Consider the following 14,819-nt stretch of genomic DNA (forward strand, 5'->3'; position numbering starts at 1 on the left):
ATAGTCATTATTTATTCAAGTGGAAAAACTGTTTCAAATAACTTTCAAATATTGAAAGGTACGCCGCTGACTTAAAAGGATATGTCACAGTCTATCACCTCGTCTCTTTCCCCGCGCCTACAAACTTTTCGACTTCAAATTTAGGTGAACAGAGTGCAGATCATGCCTAGTCCATCTTTACTTATACGTCCATGGTGTTGACTAGTTGACTTGACCTTGGTGTGTTTCGCGTTTAAGTTACAAGTTGCATCGCATCCCATCACGCTTAAGTTCGTTTTGAGGCGCAGGTCGTTGATTGTGTTCGTGTTTATGCTTATTAGTGCTGGTGCAGCTAAATAGTTTCCTAATTGACTATGACTACCAGAAAAATTGTTGATTTCTTTAAACCTAACCCTAAGAAACAAAAAGGTTATGCGAATAATGAGAACTGCAGTTCGGAAGCATTGACTACAACTTCAATTGTTGATCAAGATAAAAAAGAAGACGCAATCGGGATCAATGAGGATAATTGCGATTACCATTCCCCTTCGACTTCCTCGTCGGTCAAAATAGTATCCAGGTCGGTGGGTTTGGGATCTGATGCAGACGAAGCTAAGGTTAGTAATGAAAATAATGATTTTGTTAATAGGGGTGAACAGCCAGTTTGTTGGTCTGAAGAACAAATTGTTGAATTTAAAGCTAAAAATCCATGGTTAATTGTGAACAGAGAACTAGGTTGCAAAGTTTGCCGTAGTGTGAGTACTCTAGGTGCAGGGAAAACGAAGGGCCTAAAGATTAGCGAAGAGTGGGTTTTAGGAACTGTTACCGCTTATGGAAACAATAAAAAAGACCAGCAATCCTCTCTTAGGAAAAAGATATTTTTACACCATGGGTCTCGAGCTCATTCTTTGGCTGAAAAAATACTCATTGAAGCTAAGAAAGATACAATGAAAAAAGCTGTTGCTTCTATGCATAAAGAGCAGCAGATTGTAACTGAGCGCATTTTCCGCACGGCTTATAAGCAAGCTAAACTAAATAGGCCATTTTTTGAGTTTGAAACTGAAATTGATTTTCAAATAATGAATGGCTTAGATATGGGGCGAATCCTACATTCAAATGTTGCTTGCTCCAATATAATTCATCATATTTCTGATGAAATGAAATCAGACTTGATAAATGGCCTAATCAAGTCAGACTCTAAATTTTCCCTGCTTTTGGATGAAGCCACTTCAGTTTCAAACAAAAATGCTTTGGTGGTTTATATCAGAACTGTTCTAAAGGGAATGCAAAACCCTATGACAGTGTTCTTAACACTTTTTGAGCTAAATAGCACAACATCAGCTGGTATATTACAAGAACTTTTAAATCAGTTACAAGCATTAGGTCTAAGCTTTGAATTCATGAAAGACCATATGATTGCTCTAACTTGTGAAGGTGCTTCAGTGCTACTAGGCAAGAAATCTGGCCTTGCTATACAGCTTACTGAAACGTTCCCCAACTTGTTCATTTGGCATTGTTTGAACCATCGTTTAGAGCTTGCCGTGCACGATTCCATAGAAGACGTAGCTGGAATCAATCATTTTAAGATATTCATGGATAAAATTAGAAACATGTTTAGTTGTTCACCGAAAAACAGCAGAGAGTTGGCAGAAGTTGCTAAAGGACTAGAGGAGCAAATGTTGAAAATCGGCCGTGTTTAGACTCGTTGGGTAGCCTCCAGCTTAATGGCGGTGAAAGCAGTTTGGACAGATTTTAAAGCTTTGTACAATCATTTCATTGAAGCATCTGAAGACAAACAAAGGGACTCGAAGCAACGTTCAACTTACAAAGGGCTTTGTAGTACATTATCTTCTACAACTTTTGTACGCAACCTGGCATTGATGTTCGATGCTCTAGAAGAGTTATCGGATTTGTCCTTACAGCTTCAAAAATCAAGCCTCAACCTTATCCACGCCCACAGTGATGTAACACTGTTAATCAAAGTGTTTGAAAACAGAGTTGAAAACATGGGTAGACGTTCAATGGAAGCTAAAATTGCTATTGACGATTTGATGTTTCAAGATGTTAAACTTTGTGTAAGATCCAAGATACCCAGTATTCCAGAAAAACAGTTCTATCGGAGCCTCGCTAACAACTTGACTTCAAGGTTGCTATCATCTTCAAATGCGGCTGAAAACTACACCAAAATCGTGAATGACATCAAAGTGATCCACCCCATGTATTGGCCAAAAGACTTATCCATCACCTACGGAGAATGTGAGATCCAGCGAATCTGCGGTAGATTTAAGATTAGCAGCTCTCAGGATATAATTAGAGACTTCAGACACTTCAAGCAGGGACTGAAGCCTATGTTAAGTGGAGAGAAACCTACTAGTCTAGAGCAACCGCCGTCGTTTAAGAAACTGATTTCCATCATAAATAGTATTGCAGTGTCTAGTGCTGAATGTGAACGTGGGTTTTCTGCAATGAATCTAATTATGTCTCCTCTTAGATCTTCACTCTACATTAGCACTGTTTGCGATTTATTGCGGATCAGGCTCCTAGGACCTCCTGTGGCTAGATACAATCCCGAGCGACGTCAAAACCTGGCTGGCGAAGGGACACCATTCTGCACTTGACACCAAGTCAAAACAACGAGGGCAGAAAACTTACAATGAAGACAGCATTGCATTGTGGGAACTTTTTTCCTAAATCTGTTTTTTAAATATCTTTTAGAATTTCAGAACATTAAGTTTTCATTAAAATAACTAGCCTCTATGCCTAACTTATAGTTGTGTTCTGAACTCAAGTTTCTGAGTTCTTTTTTGTACTTACTACAGTTAGTTTTGTGTATTGTTGTTTCTTTTGTAGTTTTCACTTTAAAGTTTAAAATATTAACAAACAACTAATTTTACCAACAGTCTTGGCATTGCCTTACAATATTATACTACAAATCCGTCCGTACATATTTGTTTTATAATAAGCAAATAAAATAATCAATCTTAACTTTTTAAAACTACACTAAATTTTAAAAAATGAAACCGTGTTACTCCACTCTGTGTGTCATTTATTTTGTGTGTAATTAAACGCTTCCTTTTCCTTTCCAAGAAGTTGGTTTATTTTGAATGTATTAATATTGTTTTGTACCCATAAGGTAAGCAATTTTTTTTGTAAAATATGCAAACTTGTAGTTCAAGCAAGCTGTTATATTAACAAACATCCATTTACATATTAATATGTATTATTACTACTGTAATGTGTATAAATAAAACTGTGAGTGAATAAGGCTCAATTTGTTTTTATTTTACTTTACCATTCTTAAAAAATTAATATTGGCGAGCTTCATTGATTCAAACAAAATGGTCAATGAAATCAAACCAAATATTTCTGGGAAATTTAAAGTAGGCAACAAGGTGTTAATGGAGTAGAGTAGAGTAGAGTAGAGAGTAAACTCAATAATTTAAATTCATGTTTTTATTTTCTTACATCCTAATCAAGCACCTTAAAGAAAATAAACAGCATTAAAATATCACTTGGTATTTTATAAAAATGAATGTATTATTATGTCTGGGTGGCCTAAAAACAAAGGTTTACAGTTATAATTTTCAAAAGTTTTCCTGGGTGAGGGCCCCCCTCCTTCCTGGGGTGTATTCCATACCCACCGGTCTGAGCTTCCCGCTTTAAGAGTTCCCACACCTAAAATTTTAGAAATTAAGCACTGCGCACAACATATATTCAAGTATATTGAACTATGTCTTTATTTGCCCGAAGATTTAAAAAATGTTGTTTTCAAAGTAATTAATAGAAACGGATTTTTTGAACAGCCTGAAAATATATTACTTTCTAAGTTGTGGGATTAGCGCAAACATATAAGACATCTAGCTTATTGCAGAATTTTAAAGTATAGGACCGTAAGCGATGGTAAATTAAATATTCGTAGTTTCGCAGTTCGACTTCAACGTTAAGGCTAAAAACTACTATGAAGTAGTAGATTACCAAACCATCCTATGGACTCAGCCACCCATAACTGCTCGATTGACAGATGCCCAGTTGAAAGAAATAGTAGACGACCCAGAGAAATCTGAAATTTCTTATATAAAAAAGTATCCTTGTTACACACAGGCCGTGGAAAGAGCTGTCAAAATGGTAACTGAAGCATCTGTTAGTTTGTGGATATGAAAGACGAGATGGACTAACTAGAAACCAACTAGCTTCAAGATCTATCATGCCGTCATTTGAAAGCAAGAAATATTTTATTTCAAACTTGTAAATATTGTACACATACGTTAGTTTAAATTTCTTGTAGTAAAACATTCTATAATCGAAATTACAACTTTCCGACAGTCAGACGTTTTCCTAAAAAAAAATTTTACATTTATACCGACGCACATACGTTGATTTTAAATAATTAGCCGACCAAAAGTCAAATTTCAAAAGTTGTAACATTTTTTTATAATTAATATATTAATTTATTTCTAATCCCTCTACCCCTGTGGATGATACGCCGATAGTCGTGTTTACGATTAGAGAATATTATTGTACCTACCGAAATACCACGGAATTTCCCTGAGTACGAAAGGTTTCTAATCCTTTCCTTTGTAATCCTAAGTATGAAAGGAACTAATTCTTTCCGGCTTTAAGGCGGGTTTCTGTTTGATACTTTAGCAAACAAAATCGTCGAAAAGATTTTACAGGAAAAATTTAATGGAAAGGTTTATATTTTATCACGTTCCAAATTACCTCGAACTTTCCGATAGTCGTTATAACCTTATCTTCGTAGAAATAGATACAGGCTGATCTGTCGATTTTGAGTGGGAGATATCCCTTCTTCTTTTTTTGTGGTAGTTTGTAAAATTTTAGGGAAACGAAGTTATTTCTCGGTGGGCTCTCGTTGAGTAAAGGCTGATATCTCGTGAGACCCTCCTCTCACATTATCGTATTTGTTATCTTACCGTCTGTGAATTGTTTTCTAAGTGTGTATACACTTGTTTATTTGAGTTTTTTTATCTTATACTATATTAGATTAAATATAGTTATAAAGTACCTTTAATGTTAATTAAATTCAGTGTTTAATACAAGTATAGTATTAACTTCAGTGACTTAATGCAGCAGTCGTCAGGAATTACCGTAAGTTACCATAATCTTAGTATCTCCACTTATCTGGGTGAGAAATATGGTATGGTATCATATCATCTTCCATTATCTGGACGTATCTAAAGTTCATACATGTCTTCAAATGTAGTTGAGAGTAACTACTGAATTTTACATTCAATTTAAAGAACAGTCAATATTTTGTTACGAACCAAATTCCATCAGCTACTAAGAAATTTCAATAAGTAATAATTATGAACATTTAAGTCTCAGTTTATCATTAAATAATAGTGCGAGATAGCTAATCGACTTAACCAAGTGCGGTTTGGTTAAATTTTTATGTTTTCATTTCTGTAACCTTTCTGTATTTTTGTAAATTTAGATTTTATTAATTTTTGTTATCTTTTGTGTTTGCCATAATTGTTATTCATTTTTTTTTTTGCTGTAATATCTCGAGATACGCCAAAACTTTATTTGTACATGATTGTATTATATATCTTTGTAAAGGTATTTTCTAATTATATTTCTGCTTATTTTTATATGTATACCACCATTTCATAGTTGTTGGTATATTTTTATTACTTGTGTTGCATTCAGCAGCGTCATAATTTTGTTGTTGAATATATTGTTATTGTTTTATGTATGTATTTTATTTGTCGACTCCTAACAAAGTTTCCTGATATAATCATAACTCTGAATATTTACTTATTATATTAAATTATTAATATACTTTCGACCAGAAGAAATATCAGGCTGATTAAGTTTCGTAGGTAAGTAGGTATAATACCTAATATACTTATTATTTGTTTATGCAGAGTGTTAACCAAATTTATTTAATAATTAACTGTTGATATCTTTTCTTGGGTTTGATCTCTGAACCTAAATATCTTTCCTTATCTCTTTTCTTTTCTAAGGTTTCTTAATTTTCTCCTTAAACCCCAAAAAATTAAGTGGCGCCCTGTTCCCTATCTTATCTTATCTTTGGTAATTTTACCCATCTATCTTTTTGTTTATTTCTGTATCTTCTCCAATATCTCCTATCCTATCTGTGCTTATTTCGTCCGTTGGACCCATTCCCGGTTTCAAAAGCTAGTTTCGAACCCACGACTCGCTCTCCACCAACCATCTGGCTGCCGTCCGCAGTGTCTCCATTGGTGACCTTTCTAGCACCGTCCAAAAAAGGTTTCCGAGGTTACAAAGTGACGTAAAAAATTTAAGAAACATCGTAGAGATACATGATGGTTTGAATTAACAAAAAATAACTGTCCTAACTCTAGAACTGTTCACCATGCGCGTGCGCAGACGCAGGCGCGCGGCAGGTAGCTTGTCAATAACGTTTTGTTGTCTACACCCAGTAATACACTTTTCAAATATCGAGATATTTTGTGATATTCAGCTTATTTCTTAAAGTGATTGTGATGGAATCGAATAATTCAGGTAAGAATGCATATTTCTTGAAATATGGAAAGAATGTTTACCGTTTGTTCTTATATTATTTTTACAAAATCAAAGGCAAGCTGTTTTGTAGTGAAATTTCTGTTTAATTTTCATATTTATAAGACATTAAGTTATATTATCGCCGCAGATCCAGCAATGCTGTTTATTTTATAGTATATTGCATATATTTGGCTACTTAATGCCGTACGATTTAGCTGCGGATGACCGAAATACCGGGGTTTTTGTTTATTTTGTTATATTGATGACGTCACAAAAATTAAAGTACTTAATTGTATTAACTGTAACAAGTTACGATTTTCTTTGTTGTAGCTACATCTGGTGCCTTTGGCATAAAAATAGTGACCGTAAATATCTTTACGACCAAATGAAGCTTCAAAATTTGCCTAATTTAGATGATAAACTGAAATATTTAGAAAATCACTGACTGGCCTGTTATGGTGACACATCTGACAATTTAATTAACCAGTTGAAAGCGAAATGGTTCAAGCGACTGTGTATGTGGTCCGAACGCAGTTGTAATGTATTTATACGTGTATTATCATTCCTTTAGGCTGTGGTAACCAATTTTCAAGTTCGGTAATCATAGCATACTAAAATCGGCAACATTGTAGATAAAATTTGGAGACACAAAATCGACACATCAAATCGTTATACACTGATATTTCCGATAGCAGTGAATACGCTTCAGATTGTGAACCACAAACAAAACGGCAAAAAGTGAAAGAAACACTTAAGGTAAGTTTATAGTTACGTATAAATTTCCCTTCCGGGACTGTGGAATGACCTCGACGTGGTGGAAGGCCGAGTAATTGGTCTTGGTCTCTATTAATGTGAGGGGAGCACGACCAATGAAACCAAGAACAGTCCAAATTAGCGTCCGGCGTCGGTGCACCGGGTGGTCGCCGGACTCCGCCGCCGGACGCTGAAAGGCGCAGCAATCATTCCCAATTGCTGCGCCTTCTCCCCCCACCCAAAATCCTTCATCTGATTGTATCAATCCCTGACAAAAATTTGAAGGCCCTCAGGCCCTCACTGCCACCCTCCATGTCTACGGCATAAATCACAGTCACCAAATGGTCAACGACCAAAATATCCAAAATACATCAGACCTGAACTCCGAGTACAATCAGATAGCATCACCCACTCCTTATCCATCCATTATCCTTTCTCCCCACAGTGTAGGGTAAGCAGCTACACTGAGGAACACCAGGCGGTATACGAGCGTTGCTGCCACTGCTACCGGAGAAAACCGAGGCAAATCAAGAGGAGCGCACCTCGATAAAAAACCCGCAATCCCGGCTCGTGAGCCACCGTGACCAAGGGATGAATGGCTGCGCGGAAAGCAGTCGCAAACGGTGCCCCCGGGATACCTGGCACCCTCCCGGGGCGATAAATGCCTTAGCTGGATAAGGGAGCACTGTCCAGCTGGACCTTTATTCTTCCCGACACGTGGGAACATACATGGATACGAAACGAGAAAAACACAAGGAGAACGATGACGACCGGCACGGGGACACGGAGTGGAAACAGTTTGATGAACAGAGAGAATCGGAGATTTTGGGAAGAAGAGACTCCATAGGTGAATCACCTGCGAGGACTGATAGCTTGGGAGAGAACGGGATAATCGGAAAAAAGGCAGGGACCGAAGAGCAAAAGAGTAAGAATATGGACGACTTAAGAGAAGCTAAGGCCGTAGAAGAGAGGAGAGAAAGTGAAGAACTAAGCGCGATAAGAAAGGCGGTGGAAGAGGTCCTAAAGAAATCGAAGGCACTCCTCAACATGGCAAAGGAGCACGTAAAAACCAAGGTTGAAATTAAGACTGCGATAACGGCCCTACACAACATGTCTAAGTCGTTACAGACCAAAATGGAAAAATACCAAGAAAAACCTGAGATCCTCATAATGGAAACAATAGAGAAAAGGGACATGAGTGTCCAAGTGGAAATAGAGGACATAGAAAAGGACATGGAAAGGAGGAAAAAAAGAATGGAGGGGGAGATTGCCGCTTGTTTAGAGAGAGGTATGAGCGAGGAAGAATACGAGAAATATGTAAATGAAGAATGGCCGGAGGATGGCTTTAAAAGGACAAAAACAGCAGAGAGAAGGGAAATTGTCCCAACAGGAAACAAAGATGTGATAATTGCGTTGGATAAAAGAGAGAAAAACGAATTAGTAGACAACTACATCGCGGAGTGGACACAAAGCCACACGGGATTGGATCAACTAGTAAAAGAACAAGGTAAGGATCATACAAACTATGTCCTAAATTGGTTTACCTCTGAAATGAGGGGAGGAAGGAGCAGAAAAACCATAAATGCCGCTTACACGATCCCGATAAACAGCTTGACAAGCGCCATGGATTTAGTAGAGGCCATAAAGGAGGTAGGGAACAAGGGAAAGAGCGAGCAACATCTCTATTGCGTAGTAGGAGAGAACATGCCCTGGGTAGAACTAAGAAAGGCGCTGGAATATAGCCTGCAGAATATTGAAGCGGAGATTACACTGGTGGTTCCAAATTGCAGAAGAAGGACAGAAAGAGGAAACATCACCATCAAAGGGGGCGAGAAGTTGTACGCGGATATGGTAAAAGAGGTCAGACAGAAAGTGGATGTAAAACACAGCGGGGTAGACATCAAAAAGATGAGAAAGACAGCACAAGGAGACCTACGTCTGGAGCTGATAGGACCCAGGGAAAAAATCACGGAGCTGATAGGACCCAGGGAAAAAATCACGGAGCTGTCGACTCAGATCGCGTCAAAAACAGGCCTGGATGTTAACTCGAAAGTTCAGGAAAAGCTGGTGCTAATACACGACGTTGACCAAACACTGGAAGATGGGGAAGTCATAAGGGCATTGGGAAACACTGTGGGACCAAGAGAGGGAGGAGCATCAATTGAAATCTGCAATAGGAAAGAGGGACGGTTTGGGGGAGATACGGTAGTAGTCAAAGCTAGTAGAACAGCAGCTGATGCACTGATACGGCAGAGAAAGGTCCTGATAGGACTGGTGAATTGTAAGGTCATGGCACCCAGATACCGACCAATACGCTGCTACTCGTGTCTGCACTTAGGGCATACCAGAGACAAATGTAAAGAAAGGGCTGCAAGGGACAAATGTCTGAACTGTTGGGAGGAAGGGCACAGCGCCAGGGAATGCAACAATGCGCCACATTGTGGAATCTGCAGCGAGGACCACAGGACAGACTCGGAATACTGTCCTGAGTTCAGGAAGCTCGTAGCCGAAAGAGACTCTAGGGGAAGAGGCGCAAGTGCGCCGGTAGGAGGAAGATTAGGCCTTTAAATTCGACTCTACGGGGGATGAATTTAAAGGGTTGATAATAGTGCAGGTGAATTTGGGGAGATGTAGGGCGGCACATGATTTGCTCAGGATCAGGGGACAGGAATTAAAAGCGGACCTGCTGATAGTGTCCGAGCCAAATAAAAAGATTACAGCCCAAGGAGGCTGGATCACGGACAAAAGGCAAGATGTAGCAGTCTACATTAGAAATAGAGAGCTGGGGGTGAAAACCTGCCAGAGGAAAGCCGGATTTCTGATCCTGGATCTTGGGAACGTCACAATAGTGGCGACATATATCTCCCCTAATATCCCACTAGGAGATTATAAGAATCTGGTAGAGGAAATAGCAGAAACCATAGTAGGAAAAAAAAGACTAATCGTTGCTGGGGATCTGAATGCAAAGTCTATTTCATGGGGGGCGCCAAGGAATGACGAGAGGGGAGAAATGTGGAATGAGATTATCCAGACTCTAAATTTGGTGGTACTCAACAACGGTAAGGCGACCTTCGTGAGAGGAGAAAGTCAGACACATATTGACGTCACAATGGCAACGACGCCGATAAGTAGAAAGGTGGCAGAGTGGGACGTTCTGGATGGAGAAATATTCACTCATCACAAATACATTTTGCTTAAAATTAGAGGAAACGTAACAAAACCAAGGGAGGGAGGCAGGTCGAAATATCTTGACAAAAGAAGAGTTAAAGAGGAAATCCAAGGAATGGAAGGTGAGGCCCGAAACTTCGAAGAGGGATACGAGAAAATAAAAGATATAGCAGAAAGGTGCAGTCCGCGGGGAAGGAGAGCAAACAGTCGTCCCTATTGGTGGACGGAGAGGATTGAAGAAATAAGAAGAGGCTACATCGAGCTAAGAAGAAAAGTCACGAGGGACAGAGGGAGGCATCGAGTGATGGAAGAGGAGGTAGAAAGATTAAAAGCCATGAAGAAAGAGCTGGTGCGAGAAATAAATGGCGAAAAAAGGAGATGTTGGAAAGAACTTTGCGAAAATCTTGAAAATGATATCTGGGGAGATGCCTACCGAATAGTTGTCAAGAGTTTTAAAGGGACAGGAGGCTTCTTTAAGATCGAGGAAAGTCGAAGGAAAGAACTGGCTGAGGCTCTTTTCCCACAGAGGGAAGTAAGATTTATACCACTCCAATTAGAGACACCGGTGACTGAATTCACAAGGGAAGAGGTGACGGAAGCTGGCAAAACGCTCAAAGCAGGAAAAGCGCCTGGACCGGATAGAGTGGTACCCGAGATAATAAAAACCATCATTGAGGATAAAGTGCAATGGGTACAGGATATTACGAACAACCTGCTAAGAAGACAAGAGTTCCCAGGAGACCTGAAAACGGCAAATCTCATACTTATCCCTAAACCAGGAAAGGAATTAGAGGAGCCCGGGGCGTACAGACCTATATGCCTGTTAAATACCTTAGGCAAAGTCTTTGAGATTCTTGTGAAGACAAGGCTAGAGAGGGAAATAATGGAGAGGGGTGGCATATCCGACCGGCAGTATGGGTTCAGGAAAGGGAAATCTGCGGTAGAGGCTATAAGCAGGATCAAGAGGGAGATATCCATATGTAGGAGCAGATGGATGGTGGCTTTCTTCCTTGATATAAGAAATGCTTTTAATAGCGCTAGCTGGGAAATTATCGTCAGACTACTGGGCGACTTGGGGATATCTTCCTATTTGCAGAATTTGGTTAGGAACTACTTCACAGATAGATGCATCAACATTGCGAGAGGTAACTCTATGAGAACCACGACAGGAGTGCCGCAAGGCTCCGTACTGGGGCCATTGCTTTGGAATGTTCTTTACAACGAGATTTTGGAGACCGACCTGGGCACCGGCGTACAGGCAATAGCATATGCGGATGATCTGGTGGTGCTGGTGGAACACGATGAAAACTGGTCAATCATGCAGAGAGGGAATCGAGCCCTCAACAAAGTGAAGACGTGGATGGGAAGCAGAGATCTCATGTTAGCGGCCGAGAAAACTGAAGCTATGATTCTCAAGGGTCCGAGGGCCAGAGACCATATAGTTTTTGTCCTGGAGGGAGAAAGGATCGTACCTGCCAAAAAAGTGAAGTACTTGGAAGTAGTCCTAGATACGAGGCGAACTTTTGGCGAGCACGTGAAATATGTCGTTAGCAAGGCAGAGGTGAGGACTGCGGCGCTGACAAGGATTATGCCCAATGTGGGGGGTCCGGGGACCGCCAAAAGGAGAATTCTAATGGAAGTGGTCCACTCTACTATACTTTACGCGGCACCGGTATGGCAACAAGTGCTTAACATCAAGAAATATAGACGAATGCTAGAGAACGCCCAAAGGAAAGCACTACTAAGGGTAGCACGTGCATACAGAACAACATCAACGGTGGCCATACAAGTGATCGCGGGTGTGTTACCCATCCACTTGATGGTGAAAGAAAGGGCAGAAACCTACGGGAAGGATGAGCAGGAGAAAATAATAGCCAGGAATAGGAGCATAACGGAATGGCAGGAAGAATGGACAAATGAGCATAGAGCGGCCTGGACGAGGGTATTAATTCCAAATATCGCAGACTGGATGAAGTGCGGGGACAGAGACACCAATTACTTTTTCACCCAGTTCCTAACAGGGCACGGCTCCTTCAGGGCCTATCTAGAAAGGATAGGGAAGGTTGCGGATGGAAATTGCACAGACTGTGGAGTGGCTGACACGGCCGAGCACTGTGTATTCGAGTGCAGAAGATTTGATGAGGACAGAAACGAATTGTACAGAAAGCTAGGTAGGGTAAGTACAAATACCATAATGCAGGTAGCAATGAGAGGAGACTGAGTACAAGGCAATATTGGAGGCAGTAACTCAAATTGTCAGAAAGAAGGAGATATTGGAGAGGAATCTACAGCAAAGGTAGGTAAGAGAGTGAGAGAGAGGGCGAAAGAGAGAGAGAGAGAGAGGGGATGGGCTATTCATGCGATGCACCGGTCTGAAGAGGACCTACCGCATGAGTAGCCTGTATAAAGCAGGCAGGGAGCTATGGGTGTATCTGTGAGCACGACTCCTCTGGGGGGACTGCGTGCGGATGGATCCTTCCACCCTGAATCCAACTCACGCCAGGTCATCCTTAACGGGGACACGGCCTGGTACGGTCTTTAGAAGATTTACCACCAAGAAAAAAAAAAAAAAAAAAAAAAAAAAAAAAAAAAAAAAAAAAAAAAACCTATAAATTTCAAATGTTATATCTAATTTTGAAATATTTTAGGATGATAATGTTACAAGTCAACCTAGAATTCAAGATGAACAGTTAAATTTGTACATAAGCGAAAATTAATCTGAAATTGAAGATCTAAATAATATAGATATGGTAAATCCTCATATAGGGAATTTACAAGCAAATGTTATATGGAACAATGTTGATGGAAATTTGAATACATTCGACGTTATACATAAAAATACTTCTTTTGGTACAGTTGTAGAAAGTAGGGAAAGTGATACACCTTGTATCCATCATTGCTCAATATACAAGACGACAAACATGTCGAGGTGTAGATTTGAGGCTCTTCTTGCTTGCTTCCATTTTTCAGATAATGAAGCTTGTCCTGAAGGAAGCAGATTGTTCAAAGTTGAACCATTGTTGCAGGCGTTCAATAGAAGTTGTCAATCTGCTTTGGTACCAGGCAAATACGTTTGCATTGATGAATCGATGATTCCCTTTAGAGGACGTTTGTCATTTTTACAGTACATACCTGGCAAACGTAATAAATATGGAGTAAAAGTTTTCAAACTCTGCGGAAAAGGCGGCTACACATATCACGCAAAAATTTATGGCGGAAAGCAAAAAAGACCAAAGGAACAATCACTAGCATCCCTAGTGGTCATGGAATTAATACAACCTTTTCTACACTCAGGAAGAACTTTGGTTAAAGACAATTTTTACACTAGTGTCAATTTGGCACATGAACTAAATGATAACAATATTCATCTAATTGGAACACTTCGTAAAAATAGGAAATACAATCCTAAGTCAGTGTTTGAAGCAAAGCTAAATAAAGGAGATATGATGGCGCTACAGAGCAACACAAAAGTTATTGTAGGAAAATGGATCGACAAAAGAGAGGTAACATTTTTGACTACAAAATCTTGTCCAGAAATGGTCGACGTTCGTACAAAATCAGGAATAAAAAGAAAACCGTCTACAATAGTAGAATATAATTCTCTTAAATCTTACATTGACGTCTCTGATCAAAAAGCTTCCTACAGTAATCCCATCAGACGTTCTATAAAAAGGTACCGGAAAGTGGGAGTAGAGTTATTGACAAATACAGCCGTAGTGAATGCTTTAATTCTGTACAACAAAGCTTTGAACAAAAAAATGGATGTAACACAATTTCGCGAAGAATTAGTGACTGCCATTTGCAAAGACAATAATGTTACAAACCCTCAACAAACACACGATAGACTGGAAGAATATGACAAAAGAGGACGATGTGTTATATGTTACACCACACTGACAAAATCCTTTGGTCGCGCACAAGCATCTAAGAATTCCAAACAGTGCAACACTAGGTGTACTGGCACTGAATGTAGAGAAAAAAACTTTATTTGTAACATTTGTTTTTTTTTTTTTAAACACATAATGTATATTTAAAATAATTTGTTTATATGTGTGCTTATGTTTTTTCGTAATAAAGTTTCATAAATAATGTGTATCAATTTCAATACATATAGGCTATGGGTAATGACATTATGCAAAGTCGTCTAGGTGAACTGAGTGTATCAAAAATAAATACACCCTACAAAGCCCTTTTCAAATTAAAAAAAAAAGTCATTATATGAATTAACTCATACATATAGAGCATTTTATTAAAAAATATGAAAAAAAAGTGGTCAGGCTGTGACAACTTATGCGGATAAATAGGCCCAGGAGTTAGTGTTAAAAAAGAGTTGGTGAAGTCTTTTACAAAAAAGAAACCAGAAAGTTCGGAAAATATAAATAGTCACATTTTACAGAAGACAAATAAAAAAA

The 14,819-nt window shown here is 39.2% G+C and overlaps 1 protein-coding gene across 1 annotated transcript; it reads left to right on the plus strand.

The window, feature by feature from the left end:
- Nucleotides 1-353: 353 nt before the first annotated feature.
- LOC140450737 (E3 SUMO-protein ligase KIAA1586-like) lies at nucleotides 354-1,679 on the plus strand. Its single transcript, XM_072544408.1, has one exon. It carries the CDS (start codon nucleotides 354-356, stop codon nucleotides 1,677-1,679), a length of 1,326 nt encoding a protein of 441 aa, XP_072400509.1.
- The last annotated feature ends 13,140 nt before the right edge of the window (nucleotides 1,680-14,819 follow it).

Source organism: Diabrotica undecimpunctata, chromosome 9 (assembly GCF_040954645.1).
Source record: "Diabrotica undecimpunctata isolate CICGRU chromosome 9, icDiaUnde3, whole genome shotgun sequence".
NCBI lineage: Eukaryota > Metazoa > Arthropoda > Insecta > Coleoptera > Chrysomelidae > Diabrotica > Diabrotica undecimpunctata.